At 40.2% G+C, this 19,440-nt stretch overlaps 1 protein-coding gene across 3 annotated transcripts in view; it reads right to left on the bottom strand.

Annotated features, from left to right (window-relative positions):
- Ap4s1 (adaptor related protein complex 4 subunit sigma 1) overlaps window positions 1-19,440 on the bottom strand; it is a 67,409-nt gene that overhangs the window by 27,795 nt on the left and 20,174 nt on the right. For all 3 annotated transcript variants that reach the window (XM_045154191.1, XM_045154189.1, XM_045154190.1), the window contains exons 2-3: window positions 6,445-6,636; window positions 606-692 (exon numbers count right to left, since the gene is read on the bottom strand). In XM_045154191.1, coding sequence (XP_045010126.1) covers window positions 606-692; window positions 6,445-6,582 — 225 coding nt within the window. In that variant the 5' untranslated portion in view covers window positions 6,583-6,636. The remainder of the gene's footprint in view (window positions 1-605; window positions 693-6,444; window positions 6,637-19,440) is intronic.

Here is a 19,440-nt window from a genome sequence, read left to right as displayed (position 1 = left end):
ACATGTGTCTGGAGTTCGTTTGCAGTGTCTAGAGGCCCTGGCATGCCCTTTCTCTCTCTCTCTCTTTCTCTATCCCTCTTTCTCAAACAAATAAACAAATAAATATAAATCAGAAAAGAAAATTTAACAAGAATAAAGAGAAAGCATTTTGTAGTTTTATGTTTCTCCACTTTTTATTTTTAAGTTTTATTAATTATTAATTACTAATTAATTTATTTGATAGAAAGAGTCAGAGAGAGAGAGTAACAGAGAGGGAGAGAATAGCGGGCTTCCAGCCACTGAAAAAGAACTCCAGATGCATGTGCCCCCTTGTGCATCTGACTTACATAGGTCCTAGAGAATCAAACCAGGAGGATCCTTTGGCTTTGTAGGCAAATGCCTTACCCAGTAAGCCATCTCTCCAGCTCTGTTTCTCCCCTTTATAAATTGTTCATCTAATCTAAGAAGCATCCTACATATTTCTTTCATATAGCTTTCTAAGTTTTGATAGAAACCCAGATACTTTCAAAACAGGCTAACTAATTCTTAGGGAGACAAGAAGGAGAAAAATGTCAATTTAAGGAGACGAAGTCTTGTATGTTCCATGAGTTCTTCCAGCATCTTACCTCAGTGTCATTAACTGCAACCACAATGAAGAGAGCTGCATACTGGCGATAGATCAGCTTGAAATCCTTATATTCAATGAACGAGCACTAGGTGAAACACAATTAAGAATCAGTGTCACAGGTTAACAGAGGTGTCTTCAAAACGGCATGCATAGTTTCTAGGTTCTGATTTGAGTATCTGCCAAGCAATGCTAGCATGCTATGTCACCAATCAAGTGTTATGCCACCTTTTTTGGCTTGGTGGCATCCAGAAAATGACTCAAAAGCATCTCTACAAGAAGTTGAAAAAAAAGGGAAAAGTGTGGGGGAGGGAGGGAGGGAATTACCATGGGATATTTTTTTATAATCATGGAAAATGCTAATAAAAATTAAAAAATAAATAAATAAATAAAAAAGAAATCCATTACAAAAAAAAAAAAAAGAAGTTGGAAAAGCAGTCTTGGGAAAAGTCTAAGTGGATGTCCATTTGTATTCCTTTTCACCTCTTGTCTTTGCTTGACATGGAATTCAGCAGACAAAATAATAAATAATCAGCATTTTAAGCTACTTTAATGTGGAAATATGCAAACATGATAAAAATTTTCTTCTTTCCCCCTCCCCATGGATTCATTTCTGTACATTTAGTTGTCAACAAGGAGCCAAATACAGTAACATTCTTTCTATTACCTATCTGTCCATCTGTCTATCTGTAGAAATATTTCTTTTCCTAGGTGCAAGAAAAGAATCAATGTAGATTACTTTATAAATTATGGAGGGCTGGAGAGATGGCTTAGCAGTTAAATGCTTGCCTGTGAAGCCTAAGGACCTCAGATCTCAATCATGTGTCTTCTAAAGCCACTGGACAAAGAGCTATAGCAAGGCACTGGTTGGTGGGAATTAGAAGGCTGAAGGCACTGTGTCAAGCTATACTTGGCCAAGTGTGACAGAGTATGAACTTTTTTTTGTTTATTTGTTTTTTTTGAGGTAGGGTTTCACTGTGACCCAGGAGGGAGCTCACTTTGTAGTCCCAGGCTGCCCTTGAATTCATGGCAATCCTCCTATGGAATTAAAGGCACGCGCCACCACACCTGGCTGAGTGTGGACTTTTATGGTTCTTGTCCTGGGATGTGCCTGGATGTACCCAAAAAAGAAGCTGCAAGGTTGTTTCTTTCTTTCTTTCTTTTTTTTTTCCAAGGTAGGGTTTCACTCTAGTCCAGGCTGACCTGGAATTTACTATGTACTCTCAGGGTGGCCTTGAACTCACAACGATCTTCCTACCTCTGCCTCTGGAGTGCTAGGATTAAAGATGCGCACCATCACGCCCGGCTCGAAGCTGCAAGTTTTGATTATGGATATTTCCTCCATGAGGAAGACATCTGGCAATTCAGAAGATTTCAGAGTTTAAGGTTGTGACATATAAATAGGATAGAGCTGGCATGTTCACTCATGCCTATCATCCCAGGCTGAGCAGGAGGATCTCAAGTTTGTGGCCAGCATGGGCTACAATAGTAAATCTAAACCATCCTGAGCTACAGAGAGTTATCCTGCCCTAAAACAAACTAACTCCTTTAATCCCAGCACTTGGGAGGCAGAGGTAGGAGGGTTGTTGTGAGTTTAAGGCGGCCCTGAGACTACAGAGTGAGTGCCAGGTCAGCCTGGTTTAGAGTGAGACTTTTTTTTTCTTAAAAAATTTTATGTGAGGGCTGGAGAGATGGCTTAGCGATTAAGCGCTTGCCTGTGAAGCCTAAGGACCCCGGTTCGAGGCTCGGTTCCCAGGTCCCACATTAGCCAGATGCACAAGGGGGCGCACGCGTCTGGAGTTCGTTTGCAGAGGCTGGAAGCCCTGGCGCACCCATTCTCTCTCTCTCCCTCTATCTGTCCTTCTCTCTGTGTCTGTCGCTCTCAAATAAATAAATAAATAAATAAATAAAAATTTATGTGAGTTCAAGGCCAAGGCCACCCTGACACTACATAATGAATTCCAGGTCAGCCTGGATTAGAGTGAAGCCCAACCTTGAAAAACCAAAAAGAACAAAACAAAACAAAAAAAGCAAACAAGAAAACCTTGCAGCTTCTTGAAAACCAAACTATATATAACTACTAAATGTATGTGTGTGTGTGTGTATGTATGTATGTATGTATGTATGTATATATACATACACACACACACATACATATGTATACACACACATTTATTTATTTATTTATGATAGAGAGCTTTGTCTGGTGGAAAAGGTCTATAATCTGAGCACTTGTTTGAAGTCAGCCTAGGCTACAAAATTAGATCTTATCTCAAAAATTAAATTAAATAAAACCAGGCATGGGTGGTGAAGCATGTCTTTCATCCCAGTACTTGGGAGGCAGAAGTAGGAGGATCACTGTGAATTTGAGGACACTCTGAGACTACATAGTGAATTCCAGGTCAGCCTGGCCTACCTTAAAAAAAAAGTGGGGGCTGGAGAGATATCTTAGTGCTTAAAGGTTTGCCTGCAAAGCCAAAGGATCCCTTTTCAACTCTTCAGGACCCATGTAAGCTGGATGCACAAGGGGGTGCCTGCATCTGGAGTTCATTTGCAGTGGCTGGTGGCCCTGGTGTACCCATTCTCTCTCTCTCTAATATATATATGTGTGTGTGTGTTCATATATATATATATATATATATATATATATATATATATATATATATATGCATGCCAGGTGTGGTGGCACATGCCTTTTATCTCAGCATTTGGAGGCAGGAGGATCACTGTGAGTTTGAGGCCATCCTCAGACTACATAGTAAATTCCAGGTCAGCCTGAACTAGAGTGAGACCCTACCTTGAAAAGAAAGAAAGAAAAAAAATATATATATATATAATATGTGCAATTAAAAAAAAAAAACAAAAATAAATAAATAAAGAGACAGCAAGCAGAGAACCATTCTGTAGCCTTTGGTTCCCTTAGGGCCTGTGGAATTTCTCTCCAGTTGGCTCACTCAAGGAAACAACCTATTTGAAAGAACTGACAGAAGTGAAGATGAAGAAATATTTTTTAAAATATATTTTATTTATTTATTTCAGAGAGAGAGAGTGAGAAAATGGGTGCACCAGGGCCTCCAGCCACTGTAAACGAACTCCAGACACATGTACCCCCTTGTGCATCTGGCTAATGTGGGTCCTGGGTAATTGAACCTGGGTCCTTTGGCTTTGCAGGCAAATGCCTTAGCTGCTAAGCAATTCCTCCGGCCCTGAAGACATATTTTTGAGACAGGACCTCATGTGGCTCAGGTTGGTCTCAAACTCTCTAAGCAGTTGAGAATGACCATGAGTTTCTGAACCTTCTGGGTGCTGGAATAACAGGTATGTGCTATCATGCCTGTTGTTTTTGTTAAAATATTTTATTTATTTATTTATTTATTTGCGAGAAAGAGGAAGGCAGATAGAGGGAGAGAGAATAGGCATGCCAGGGCCTCTAGCCACTGAAAACAAACTCCAGACACATGCCACTTTGTGTATTTGGCTCTACGTAGGTACTGGGGAATCAAACCTTAGTCCTCTGGCTTTGCAGGCAAGCACCTTAACCACTAAGCCATCTCTCTAGCCCCCATGCCTGTTTTTTTTAATGTAGTGCTAGGAGGGAACTCAGAGTTTCATGCATGCTAGGCAAACAGCTAAGCTACATCCCCAGCCCCTATTGGTTTTTGGACTCAGATTCTCATACCCCAGGCTAGCCTCAATCTTTAAATTCTCCTGTCTCAAAAAACTGGGGGTGGAGGAGGGTGCTGGAGAGATAGCAGTTAAGGCATTTGCCTGCAAAGCCAAAGGACCTAGGTTCACTTCCCCAGGTTCCACGTAACACAGATGTGCAAGGTGGCGCATGTGTCTCGAATTTGTTTATAGGGGTTGAAGAGCCTGATGTGCCCATTCTCTCTCTCTCAGATAAATAACATAAAAGATTAAATTAAAAATATTATTTAAAAAAACAGGGGACCAGGGCTGGAGAGATGGCTTAGTGGTTATGTGCTTGCCTGTGAGGCCTAAGAACCCCGGTTTGAGGCTCGATTCTCCAGGACCCATGTTAGCCAGATGCACAAGGGGGTACATGCATCTGGAGTTCTGCAGTGGCTGGAGGCCCTGATGTGCCCATTCTCTCTCTCTCTCTGTCTGCCTCTTTCTCTCTGTGTGTCTCTCTCAAAGAAATAAATAAAAATCAAACAAAAAATTTAAAAACAGGGGACTGGAGGGATTGCTCAGTGGTTAAGGTGTTTGCCTGCAGAGCCAAAGGATCCAGGTTTGATTCCTTAGTACCCATGCAAAGCCAGATACACAAGGAGATGCATGCATCTGGAATTCATTTGCAGCAGCTAGAGGCCCTGGCATGCCCATTCTCACCCCCTCCCTCTCTCTCTGCTTCTTTCTTTCTCTCTCAAATAAGTAAATACTGTCTTTGAGGCAAGCCCAACAGACTGGCTGGCCTCATACTCATGGCAATCCTCCTATCTCTGTCTCCCAAGTGATGGGATTAAAGGCATATGCATCACCTTGTGCATCTGGCTTAGGTGGGATCTGGGGAGTGGAACATGGGTCCTTAAGTTTCACAGGCAAATGCCTTAACTGCTCTGCCATCTCTTCAGCCCTAAATATATATATATGTGTGTGTGTGTTTTAAAAAGCTAGGTACTTTTGTTTTATGATACTTTTGTTATCCCAAAAATCCAGTAGGTTCCTTTAAGATAAGGCTGGGAGCCAGGCATGGTGGTGCATGCCTTTAATTCCAGCACTTGGGAGGCAGAGGTAGGAGGATTGCTGTGAGTTCAAGGCCACCCTGAATTCTACCTACTGAATTCCAGGTCAGCCTGGACTAGAGTGAGACCCTACCTCAAACCCCAACCCCCCCCCCCAAAAAAAAGAGAGGGAGAACTGGATTCAATGATTCTCTAAGTAAAGTTCAGTTAACAAAAATTCCCATTTATGGGCAAGGGAATAAATCAGTGTTATAGCTTAATTTGTGCTTAACATGCATGAAACCCTGGGTTCAAACCTTAGAACCATAAAAATATTCCACCTTATTTATTTTTTGGGTTTTCAAGGTGTGGTATCACTCTAGCCAAGGCTGACCTAGAATTTGTTGTGATCCCCCTGCCTCTGCCTCCGAGTGCTGGGACTAAAGGCATGTGCCACCACACCAGGCCCAGCTTTCTCCAGCCCGTTTTGTTGTTGTTGTGGTTTGAGGTGGGGTCTCACTGTAGCCTAGGCTGACCTGGAACTCACTCTGTAGTCTCAAGGTAGCCTCAAACTAACAGCAAGCCTCCTATCTCTGCCTCCCCAGTGTTGATATTAAAGGCATGTGCCACCATAGCCAGCCCAAGTTTGTTTTTAAGTCATGAGCTCTATTATGACATTGGTGGCATATTTACAAATAATGACAAGCAGGAAAAAAAAATGATTTCCCACATGAGAATCATATTGTACTGTGGCATAAAATGGGTCTTGGGTATTCATTGCATAACAGTCATCTAACCTTCATGTCCTGGCTTAAAGAAAGCCACTGGCTACAGGCACTGTTAAGACTTCCAAGGGCTGAATTCATATGAATAAAAAAAGATTATGTCTACAAGCAGGAGTAAATTTAGCTGCCATTTCTATGTGTACTGAGTCAAATTCTGACCTAAATAAGAACCCTGAGTAAGAACCCAGGACTCTTCCTGGTTTTCCTTGCAGTTCCTCTCTTAAGGGCATACAATGAGAGCCAAGATTCCTCTGGTCATTTCATTCCCTAATTGTCCTAATAGCTTCTGAAGACCATGGCCCTTGGGACTTGGTAATAGCAGATCCCCAAGGCTGAGTGGCTGCAAATATGAAAGAGAATACCAGAGGCTGACCTGTTCATTGGATCGAGAGAGACAGCTCTTTATGACCTCTGTTTCTAGAAGTGTACGTTTGTTAATCTCCACATGTTCATAGTACTTAGAGAGTCGAGTCTGCCCTTGTTTGTTCACCATGAGGAAAAACTTTATCATTTCTTTCTCTGGCCAGTGTCTCTTTATATGATCCAAAAGTATGGCAAGGGATGCCTGTAAGTGAAAGAGAATACAAGAATGACAAAACAGCAAAATTACATTTCTCAAAGAATCAAGTCTGTTGTAGAGATGATCCAGATAGAATAAATAAAATATCTTATAACACGGGTCTTCATTTCTAAGAACTAACAGTAGCCGTACATAAACTTCCGTTAGTTACCACAAGATAATTTTGAGCATGAGCAGTACTACTCACACTCAGCCAATTCATTTGTCAGCTCTAGCGGCGCCATAAAAATATAGAGATGGGAACTTCCAGTTAAGATGGTGGCATAAGTACCATGCCAAAGCAGCCTAGGGGGGAAAGGCCAAAATAAAAAACCTCAGCAAAATACACACTTTTACTAAAAAGTGATGTGTATAGAAAATTGAAATGGCAACAAAGAAGTAGGAGAGATCCAGAGTATCCAGAGCCCACATAGGCCGGCAGAAGCAGCTCCAGCAGGTCCACCGATCGCAGCAGCAGGAAAAATCAGGTTAGGGGAGCTTCCACTCACACCGGGCTCTCCGCAAACTAAAGAACATGAAGGGAGAGCGGCAGTGAACAATGGACGAGCAGATCACAAGGTCGAAGAACACGTGGAACAGCGAGAGAACCAGAGCAGCATCGGCCACCTCCCCTCCCCCACTTCCAGTGCCCAGCTCCAGCGAACAGAGCAGTGGTCCAGGGATCTGGCCACACCAACTTGAGCCAACAGTGGGACCCAGGCAGGAACAGGTAAGTGGGATTACACCAGGGAAGGGTCTCACCTGGTCACAAACTGATTTGGAACCCTCAACAGATCAGAAATCTTAGCCTTCTTGTTGTCAGGATTAAGGGTGTGGGCGGGGTACCACACACCCTAAGGGACAGTTAGAGGATCTGGTTGTCATAATACCTACTAGTGGATAAATACTCTGAGAGTCTTGAGAGCCACACCTAACGCCTTAAGCTCCTACCCTGAAGTTATATAACATCAGATTGTCTGATACATAATAATACCCATCTAACTAGAAAATCCAATCATTAAATAATACAGGATGCAAATATATATATATTATAACACAAGAAACACCAAAAATCAAGACAATATAAATCCACCAAAAACTATTAATATATCAGAAAATGACCTCCAGTGAGAACAAGTTAGAGGAAATGCCTGAAAAAGATTTCAAAAGAATGATTATAAACATATTAAAGAAGTCAAAGAAGAAATCAAAGGAATCAAAGAAAACATAGGACGCCAATTTAATGAAATAAAGAGGTAAGTAATAGACATAAATAAGGAAATAGAAATAATAAAGAAAAATCAGTCAGAATTACTAGCAATGAAGAACACAGTTAATGAAATAAAAAACTCTGCAGAAAATCTCACCAGTAGAATGGATGAAGGAGAGGACAGAATATCTAAGCTAGAAGACCAGGTAGCAGATCTAATATAGTCCAACAAAGAGAAAGACAAACTAATAGAAAAGTATGAGTGGGCATTTCAAGATATTCGGGACACTATGAAAAAATCAAACATATGAATTCAGGGCATAGTAGAAAGAGAAGAATTTCACTCCAAAGGCATAGTAGGCATCTTCAACAAAATCATAGAAGAAAACTTCCCCCAATTTGGGAAAGAGGTGCCAATGCAGATACTGGAATCCTTTAGAACATCAGCCAGACAAAACCTGGAAAGAACCTCTCCTCGCCATATTATAATCAAACTACCAAACATGCAGACCAAAGAAAAAATATTGAAAGCAGCCAGAGAAAAAAAATCAAGTTACTTACAAAGGCAAGCCCATCAGGATTATAGCAAATTACTCAACACAAACTTTAAAAGCCAGAAGGGCATGGAGTGATGTATTCCAAGTCCTGTTAGATAACAACTGTCAACCAAGCTTACTTTATCCTGCAAAACAATCCATTCAAATAGATGGAGAAATAAGGACATTCCACGACAACAGCAAGCCTAAGGAACATATGAAGACAAAACCAGCTCTACAGAAAATACTTGAAAGAATCCTCCATGCTGAAGAAAAAGAAAAGTACACATATGAGGAACCAGGAAAAAACAAATAATACTCAAATACTACTGAACACAAGAGAGCAAAGGTAAAACCGGAAGAACTACAAAAAAAAATGGCAAAAATGAATACACACCTTTCAATATTATCTCTTAATATCAATGGCCTCAATGCCCCAACCAAAAGGCATAGGTTCGCAGACTGTTAAAAAGCAGGATCCTTCAATTTGTTGCCTCCAAGAAACCCACCTTTCTACAAAGGATGGATACTATTTTAGGGTGAATTTTGGAAAATGGTAAGTAAATGGACCTGGAAAACAAGCAGGGGTTGCTATCCTAATATCTGACAAGGTAGACTTCAGTCCAACATTAGTTAAGAAACATAAGGAAGGATACTGTATATTGATTAAAGGCACCCTCCAACAGGACAACATTACAATTCTAAACATATATGCATCTAACATGGGGGCCCCCAAATTCATCAAACAAACGCTATTAGAGCTAAGGTCACAGATAACACCAAACACAGTGGTAGTGGGTGACATCAACGCCCCACTCTCATCAATTGACAGGACATGCCGGGAAAAAAATAAACAGAGAGGCATCTGGACTAAATGAGGTTATAGAAGGAATGGACCTAACACATACCTACAGGACATTTCATCCAAATGCTGCAGTATAGACATTTTTCTCAACAGCACATGGAACATTCTCTAAAATAGACCATATATTAGGACACAAAGCAAATCTTAACAAATACAGAAAAATTGAAATAATTCCTTGCATTCTATCTGACCACAATGGAATCAAACTGCAAATCAATAGCAAGAAAGGCTATAGAGCATACACAAAATCATGGAAATTAAACAACACACTACTAAATGATGAATGGGTCAATGACGAAATCAAAAAGGACATCAAAAAATTTATAGAGTCAAATGATAATGAGAACACAACATACCAAAATCTCTGGGACACAATGAAGGCAGTCTTAAGAGGTAAATTTATAACTTTAAGTGCCTATATTAAGAAATTAGAAAGGTCTCAAGTAAATGACCTAATGTTTCACCTTAAAGCCTTGGAAAAAGAAGAACAAGGCAAACCAAAAATCAGTAAACAGGAAGAAATAATAAAGATTAGGGCAGAAATTAATGAAATAGAAACAAACAAACAAAAAACACTTAAAAACAATCCAAAGAATCAATAAAACAAAGAGTTGGTTCTTTGAAAGGATAAACTAGTTTGATAAACTCTCAGCAAATTTGACCAAAAGAAAGAAAGAAGAGACACAAATGAATAACATTATACAGATGAAAAAGGTAACATCACAACAGATGCCAGAGAAATTCAAAATATCATAGGAACACACTATAAAGCATATACTCTACAAAGTATGAAAATCTCAAAGAAATGGATGATTTCCTTGCTTTAAATGACCTAGCTAAATTAAATCAAGATGAGATTAATCACTTAAATAGACCTATAACAAGCATGGAGATCCGAACAGTAATCAAAAATCTCCCAACTAAAAAAAGCCCAGGCCCAGATGGATTCACTCCTGATTTTTAAAGACCTTCAGGGAAGAACTAACGCCATTGTTTCTTAAGCTTTTCCATAAAATAGAAAAAGAAGGAATCCTACCAAGGTCCTTCTATGAAGCCAGCATCATCCTGATACCAAATCCAAGCAAAGATAGAACAAAAAAAGAAAATTACAGACCAATCTCCCTCATGAACATAGATGCCAAAATTCTCAACAAAATATTGGCAAACAGAATACAAGAATACATCAGAAAGATCATTCACCCTGACCAAGTAGGCTTTATCCCAGATATGCAGGGATGGTTCAACATATGCAAATCGATAAATGTAATATATAAATGGACTGAAGGACAAAAATCATATGATCATCTCATTAAACACAGAGAACGCATTTAACAAAATCCAACATCCCTTCATGATAAAAGTCCTACAGAGACTGTGAATAGAAGGAACATATCTCAATATAATAAAGGCTATTTATGACAAGCCTACAGCCAACATATTACTAAATGGGGAAAAACTGGAAGCTTTTCCACTAAAATCAGGAACAAGACAAGGGTGTCCACTGTCCTGAATTTTATTTAATATAGTAATGGAAGTCTTAGCCATAGCAATAAGGCAAGAGACACACATAAAAGGGATACAAATTGGAAAGGAAGAGATCAAGTTATCATTATTTGCAGATGACATGATTCTATATATAAAGGACCCTAAAGACTCTACCAGCAAACTAGCAGAGCTGATAAGCACCTATAGCCATGTAGCAGGATACAAAATAAATACACAGAAATCAGTAGTATTCTTATATGCTAACAACAAACATACAGAGGATGAAATCAGAGAATCACTCCCATTCACAATTGCATCAGAGAAAATAAAGAACCTTGGAATAAACCTAACCAAGGAAGTAAAGGATCTCTACAATGAAAACAATAAAACACTGAAGTGAGAAATTGCAGAAAACACTAGGAAATGGAAAAACATCCTTTGTTCCTGGATTCGAAGAATCAATATTGTGAAAATGGCAATCTTACCAAAAGCAATTTACACATTTAATGCAATCCCCATCAAAATTCCAAAGGCATTCTTCATGGAAATAGAAAAAACAATCCAAAAATTCATTTGGAATCACAAAAAACCTCAAATGTCTAAAATAATACTGAGCAATGAAAATAAGGCTGGTGGTATCACCATACCTGATTTTAACCTATGCCACAGAGCCATAGTAACAAAACCAGCATGGTACTGGCACAAAAGCAGACATGTAGATCAATGGAGCAGACTAGAGGACCCAGATGCAAGCCCAGGTTGCTATAGCCACCTGATATTTAATAAAAATGCCAAAAAATACTCATTGGAGAAAAGACAGCCTCTTCAGCAAATGGTGCTGGGAAAACTGGATATGTATCTGTAGAAGGATGAAAATAGATTCTTCTCTCTCTCCATGCTCAAGAATTAAATCCAAATGGACTAAAGACCTTAACATCAGACCTGAAACTCTGAAATTGCTAGAGGAAATAGTAGGGGAAACCCTTTAACATACTGGTCTTGGCAAAGACTTTCTGAATATAACCCCAGTTGCTCAGGCCATAAAACCACAGATTAACCACTGGGACCTCATGAAATTACAAAGATTATGTATGGCAAAGGACACTGTGAATAAAGCAAAGAGGCAACCTACAGAATGGGAAAAAATCTTCACCAGCTATATATCTGATGGAGGGTTAATATCTAGGATATACAAAGAACTCAAAAAGTTAAATAGTAAGAAGTCAAGCCAATTAAAAATGGGCTATGGAGCTAAATCAAGAGTTCTCAAAAGAAGAAATGCAGATGGCATATAAGCATCTAAAAAATGTTCTACATCCCCAGTCATCAGGGAAATGCAGATTAAAACTACATTGAGATTCCATCTCGTCCTGTCAGTTTGGCTACCATCATAAAAACAAATGATCATAAATGCTGGCAGGCAGTAAGTTAAAAAGGAGACATAAAGGGAAGAGAAAGGAAGGGAGGAGGGTACTTAATAGGTTGATATTGCATATATGTAAGTACAATGATTGTGATGGGGAGGTAATATGGTAGAGAATGGAATTTCAAAGGGAAAGTGTGGGGGGTGGGAAGGGAAAAAATTACCATGGGATTTTTTTTTTATAATCATGGAAAATGCAAATAAAAATTAAAAAATTAATAAAAAAATAAATAAATGCTGGCAGGGATGTGGAAAAAGAGGAACCCTTCCACACTATTGGTGGGTGCAATCTGGTCCAACCATTGTGGAAATCAGTGTGGAGGTTTCTGAGAGCTAAAGATTGATCTACCATATGACCCAGCTATAGCACTCCTAGGCATATATCCTAAGGACTCATTCCATTTCCTTAGAAGTACATGCTCAACCATGTTTATTGCCACTCAATTCACAATAGCTGGGAAATGGAACCAGCCTAGATGTCCCTCAACTGATGAGTGGATAATGAAGATGTGGCACATTTATACACTGGAGTTCTACTCAGCAGTAAAGAAAAATGAAGTTATGAAATTTGCAGGAAAATGGATGGACCTGGAAAGGATTATATTAAGTGAGGTAACCCAGGCCCAGAAAGCCAAGCGCTATATGTTCTCCCTCATATGTGGATCCTAGCTACAGATGATTGGGCTTCTGTGTGAGAAAGAAAAAACTCAGTAGCAGAAGCAAGTAAGCTAGAAAGGAGATATAAAGGGAAAAGAAAGGAAAGGAGGAGGGTACTTAATAGGATGGTATTGTATATATGTAAGTAGAAGAACAGATTAATGGGGGTGAAAAGGCCGAAAATGAGGTCAGGGGAAGAGACTGAGTAAAGGACAGTGGAGGAAGGGTTAATCAAAATCTAAGAGGATATAAATAAATCATATGGAATCCTACTTTTATGGACAGTGGAAGACTCAGGAGCCGTAGATTGACAGTAGAAAATTTTAAGTGCCAGGGATGAGATACCTTCCAGTGAGCTGTTGGCTAGGGAGATCCCTGATGCCCCCAAAACATTATAGGCCATTGCCAAGGCCCTTGGTTTCCCACCAGGAATAGATGGTAAACCCTATTGCTAAAGACTCCACATACTTGGGCTGCAAGGCCACTGAGAAATCCTGCTGGCACTGAGCTGATAACCTCTTTCATGTAGACCAGCTGACAGAAAGCTAGAAGAAGCCATTCTGCATGCAGTTCAATGGGAGAAAGAGAAAACACCAGTGAAGATACCTAACAGTGGACCCTGCAAGCCTTATATTTGGCCAGCCAGGCCAAATGAGCCAATGGGTACAATAGTGGCACATTTGTTATGGGGGAAACCACTTGCCCTCTAATTGGACTGGAGGTCCACTCCATGGGAGGGAACACATCCCTGATACTGAAAACTTAAAACTGGTAGTCATGAGTCCTAGGAGTGTAATGTCTGCTGCTGTGTGGCTAAAAGTATATATTATGCTTACCAAAATGCCCAGTAAGCACTTCTTTTAATGTTCATACCTATATATCAATGCTACTCTCATTTTTGGCTAGAGAATCTTCTCTCTTCAGATGGCAATGACCTTGGGATGACTCAGAATGCACCATGGTGCTGAGAAGAAGTGACAGAGGAGTGCTCAGTACTGAAATATCTCAGTCACACCTTCTATGGCTCAGGGTCTATTGTGGAAGAGGTGGCAGAAAGAATGTAAAAGCCAAAGGAAGGGTAGGACTTCTTACAATGTGCTCCTCCACCCACAAAATGGCCTGGATATCCATGACCTCCCAGTGCCTGACACTATCTCCACCAGACCATCAAATAGGAAGAAAAGATCATGACATCAAAATAAAAGAGAGACTGATTGAGAGGAGGAGGGAGTATGATGGAGAGTGGAGTTTCAATGGGGAATGTGGGGGGAAGGGAGGGAATTACCATGGGATATTGTTTACAATTATGGAAGTTGTCAATAAAAATTTAAATAAAAATAAATAATACATATGCAAACATGCAAACACATGTACACATCTAAATTCTGCATATGAGGCAAAACATATTTATATTTTTGAGTCTGGCCTATTTCTCAGCAAAGTTACAGGAATTACAGTCTTCTACTTTCTATTTCAATGGCTAAGTAAGAGGAAAAATACTGTTTCAAAGGCACCCATGGCCAAACCTTTGCCTTTTAAATGCCCTGGTTGCATTAAGCAGTAATATGAGATGTAAAAAGATCCCACTGAGATGTTACCTCAAGGGATCAAATTGGTTTCCACCTCTCAAACACAGTATTGTTTCACAATGACTTCCACAGAAGGACTGCAAACAAGGACATGTTGAATTAATACTCATTAGGATGCACGTTTCAAAAGAAGAGCTGAAGGCATCTGAAGCTGGAATGTATCTTTCTTCACATGCTCATAAACAATTACCCAGTTCATAATTGTAGGGTTACACAGTGTAAGAAAGTAGAAGGCACAACTATAAACTATTTCTGCTTTAAAATATACAATGTGGGCTAAAGAGATGGCTTAGAGGGTAAGGTGCTTGCCTGCAAAGCCAAAGGACCCAGGTTCAATTTCCCAGTACCCACATTACCCAGATATACAAGGGGGCACATGCATCTGGAGTTCATTTGCAGTGGCTAGAAGCCCTGGCACACTCATTCTCTTTGTCTATCCTCCCTCTCTTTCTGCTTGCAAGTAAATAAAATTAAATTAAAGTTTAAAAAAATACAGTACCAGGGTAAATAACACAGAGCCTCAAGAGACAAGAACATGTTTGCGAAGAGCAGATGAGCTATAGACGCAGGTCCTGATTAGTAATCATCAGGGAGGAAGGAAGAGACTGAGGCAAGACAATAAAAAGGAGCTTTTGCTTAGATAAATTTTGGGAGTGGTCAGACAGCAGCTATGAATGTCCTCTATTCATGAACTCTACAGTCAATACCACATACAGCTGCAGAAGTTGGTCTGAGGGCAAGGAAGTTAGGAGATTCCACACTCAAAAGTATATACAAGGGACTAGATAGATTGCACAAGTGACACACACATCTGGAGTCTGCTTGTAATGACAAAAGGCCCTGGTATGCTTACATTATCTCTCTCCTTCTCTCTCTCTCTGTCTCAAGTAAATAAATAAAATATTAAAAATATTTGTTCATTTTTTTTTTTCAAGGTAGGGTCTTGTTTTAGCCCAGGCTAACCTGGGATTTACCATGTAGTCTCAGGGTGGCCTTGAACTCATGATGATCCTCCTACCTCTGCCTCTGGAATGCTGGGATTAAAGGCATGAGCCACCATGCCCAGCAATAAATATGTTTTCAAAAATGTGTGTGCAGGGCTCGAGAGATGACTTAGCGAGTAAGAGTAAGGCATTTGCCTGCAAAGCTAAAGGATCCCGGTTCGATTCCCCAGGACCCATGTATGCCAGATGCACAAGGTGGCACATGTGTCTGGAGTTTGTCTGCAGTGGCTGGAGGCCTGGCACACCCATTCTCCCCCCCCCCCCATCTTTTTATCTCTGTCAAATAAAAAAAAAATAGCCGGGCGTGGTGGCACACGCCTTTAATCCCAGCACTCGGGAGGCAGAGGTAGGAGGATCGTCATGAGTTCAAGGCCACCCTGAGAATCCATACTGAATTCCAGGTCAGCCTGGGCTAGAGTGAGACCCTACCTCAAAAAACAAAACAAAACAAAACAAACAAACAAAAAAATATATATATATATTTTTTAAAAGGTGTTTGCAGCCAGGCGTGGTGGTACACGCCTTTAATTCCAGTGCTTGGGAGGTGGAGGTAGGAGGAACGCTGTGAGTTCAAAGCCACCCTGAGGCCTGAGACTCCACAGTGAATTTCAGATCAGCCTGAGCTAGAGCAAGACCCTACCTTGAAAAAAAACAACCAGCCAACCAACCAACCAAACAAACACAGAAAACAACAATAACAAAAACAAAGAAAAAGAAGACTGGAGAGATTGTTTAGCAGTTAATGTGCTTGCATGCGAAGCCTAAGAACATATGTTTGAATCTCAAGGTCCCACATAGCCAGACATAGTGATGCATGTGTGCAATGTCACACAAGGGGGCACACAATCTGGAGTTTGTTCACAGCAGCTGAAAGGCTCTGGCATGGCCATTCTCTCTCTCTCTCTGTCTCCTCTCAAAAATAAATTAAAAGGAAGAGAAAGGAAAGGAGGAGGGTACTTAATAGGTTGATATTGTATATATGTAAGTACAATGATTGAGATGGGGAGGTAATATGATGGCGAATGGAATTTCAAAGGGGAAAGTGTGAGGGGGAGGGAATTACCATGGGGTATTTTTTTTAATCATGGAAGATGCTAATAAAAATTTTAAAAAAATAAAAAAATGTTCAATACAAATCCAATTACTGTTTCTTTATTTAAAAACTTGGGTTTTATTCCTAGAACACAGAGGGAAGTGAGTAAATGAAACTGATAGAGGCCCTTCAATGTGAAAATAAAACAAGGATAACTGATAACCCTGTGAGACTCATGAAGGGATGGTGCCTCAAGTTTGAAAACTGAGAATGTGTGTTCTCTGTATGAGTACTTTACCTTGCAAACACAAACGAGCAAACAGGAACTATCTGAGCCTAGGAGCGGCAGCCGGTGACAGGGAAACCACAGTAGCCTGATCTGTCGACGGCAATAACAGAAAGTGGAACCCACTTGATCATTTGTCTTTTGTGGAGTTGGGAAGTCTGATTTCATCAGTTTGAGATTAAAGTGAAGCAGTCTTCAATCTACAATAAAGAAATTAGAACGGGAAAGTGTGGGGGTGGGGAGGGAGGGAATTACCATGGGATATATTTTATAATCATGGAAAATGTTAATAAAAATTAAAAAAAAAAAGAAAAAAAAAAAAAAGAAATTAGGGGGCTGGAGAGATGGCTTAGTGGTTAAGGATGTATGTATGTCTGTGAAGCCTAAGGATCCAGGTTCAATTCTCCAGGTCCCACATGAGCCAGATGCACATGGTGGCGCCTGTGTCTGGAGTTTGTTTGCAGTGGCTGGAAGCACTGGTGTGCCCATTCTCACACTCTCTCTCTAATAAATAAATAAAAATAAATGTTTTTAAAGAAAAGAAATTAGGAAGGAAATAGTTTTCAAATGCTAACCCAGTAGTTCTTAATACAAAACATCTAAAACATTCCATAGTAAGGAGTTTAAATATGGCAAAGGGACAGGCTGGGGAGGGAAAAACGGTTTAAATAAGTCATGTCCTTTCCATCTTCTATGTATCATTTAAAAGAAAACTAAAGAGTTCAATTAAAAAAAAATTAAGAAAAAGAAAAAGGGGCTGGAAAGATGACTCAGCAGTTAATGGCTCTTACTTGCAAAGCCTACTGGCCCAGGTTCAATTTCTAGTGCCACTGCAAATGAAGTCCACATGCATGCACACTTTGTGCATCTGGCTTCACATGGGTACTGGGAATTGAACATGGGCTGTCAGGCTTTGCAAGCAAGAACCTTTGGCCACTGAGTCATCTCCCAGCCCCCAGGTTCAATTCCTAAGCCACCCATGTAAATTGAATGACATCCTTCTGCAGTGGCAAGGGACCTGGCATGGCACACACACACATGCGCACACATACGGAAATAATTTAAGAAAAGAAAGAATAGAGAATGGAAATTTCATTGGAGAAAGCACCACAAACTAGATGCCTGAGCAGGGAGTCTAGAAAATCCTAAGAGTAAGACAAACCGGGGAGACATAAGCCCTAGGGGAGTAAAGACTACTGTTTTCTGGCTAAATTAATATATTTGCCCACCAAACTGCCCTATAAACACTTATGCTTATGCCTATATTTTAATGCTATTGTCACTTTTGGTTAGAGAAGCTTCTCTTTTCAGATAGTGGTGACCACTGGGGTGACTCAAAACTCAACACAGTGCTAAGAAGAAGTGACAGTGGAGTGAGTGTTCAGCACTAAGTAAGACATCTCTATCACACCCTCCAAGGCTCAGGATCCATTGCGAAAGAGGTGCTGGAAAGAATGTAAGAACCAAAGGAAGGGTAGGACTGCTTGCAATACTATTTTCCAGACACAAAGTGGCCTTGATATTCATGACCTCACAGTGGTTGGTACTACCTTCACAAGACATTCATAATAAGAAAAAAGACCAGCATGGTAACGCACACCTTTAATCCCAGCACTTGGGAGGCAGAAGTAGGAGGACTGCCAGGAGTTTGAGGTAACCTAAGACTACATAGTGAATTCAAAAAATAATAGTAAGAGAAAAAAATAAAAGAAAAAAATAATAAAAAGAAAAATTATAAGAAGAAAAGATGATGACATCAATATAGAAGACTAGTTGGAAAGAAGGAATTCAACAGCGGGTGGATTTGGGAGGGGGAAAATGGGGGTGATAGGAAGGAATTATTATGGTTTATTGTCTATATTTATGGAAGTTGTTAATAAAAAGTTACTTTTTAAAAAAGAGGCCAGGCATGGTGGTGTACACCTTTAATCCCAGCACTTGGGAGGCAGATGTAGGAGGATTGAGTTCAAGGCCACCCTGGGACTACATAGTGAATTCCAGGTTAGCCTGGGCTAGAGTGAGACTCTACCTCAAAACACTCCCCCCAAAATTATTTATGGGGCTGGAGAGATGACTTAGTGGTTTGGCCTGCAAAGCCAAAGGACCCAGGTTCGATTCCCCAATACCCATGTAAAGCCAGATGCACAAGGTGGCACATGCATCTGGAGTTCATTTGTAGTGGCTGGAGGTGCTGGTACACCCATTCTATCTTCCTCTCTCTCAAATAAATATTAAAAATTATAATGGGCTGGAGAGATGGCTTAGCGGTTAAGCACTTGCCTGTGAAGCCTAAGGACCCCGGTTCAAGGCTCAGTTCCCCAGGTCCCACATTAGCCAGATGCACAAGGGGGCACACGCGTCTGGAGTTCGTTTGCTGAGGCTGGAAGCCCTGGCGCGCCCATTCTCTCTTTCTCCCTCTATCTGTCTTTTTCTCTGTGTCTGTTGGCCTCAAATAAATAAATAAATAAATAATTAAAAAAAACAATTCTTTTAAAAATATATTAAAATTATAAAAATTTATTTGTCTGGGGGCTGGGGAGGTGACTCAGTAGCTAAGGCACTTATCTGAAGAGCCTAATGACCTGGGTTCAATTCCCCAGTACCCACGTAAAGCCAGATGCACAGAGTGGTATATGCATCTGGAATTCATTTTCAGCAGCTGGAGACCCTGGTATGCCTATTCTCTCTCTCCTTGCAAATAAATAAATACTTAATAAAAAAT

The sequence above is a fragment of the Jaculus jaculus genome, chromosome 7 (assembly GCF_020740685.1).
Source record: "Jaculus jaculus isolate mJacJac1 chromosome 7, mJacJac1.mat.Y.cur, whole genome shotgun sequence".
NCBI lineage: Eukaryota > Metazoa > Chordata > Mammalia > Rodentia > Dipodidae > Jaculus > Jaculus jaculus.
The sequence above is the reverse complement of the archived record's forward strand: the minus strand, read 5'-3'. Positions and strand labels throughout refer to the sequence as shown.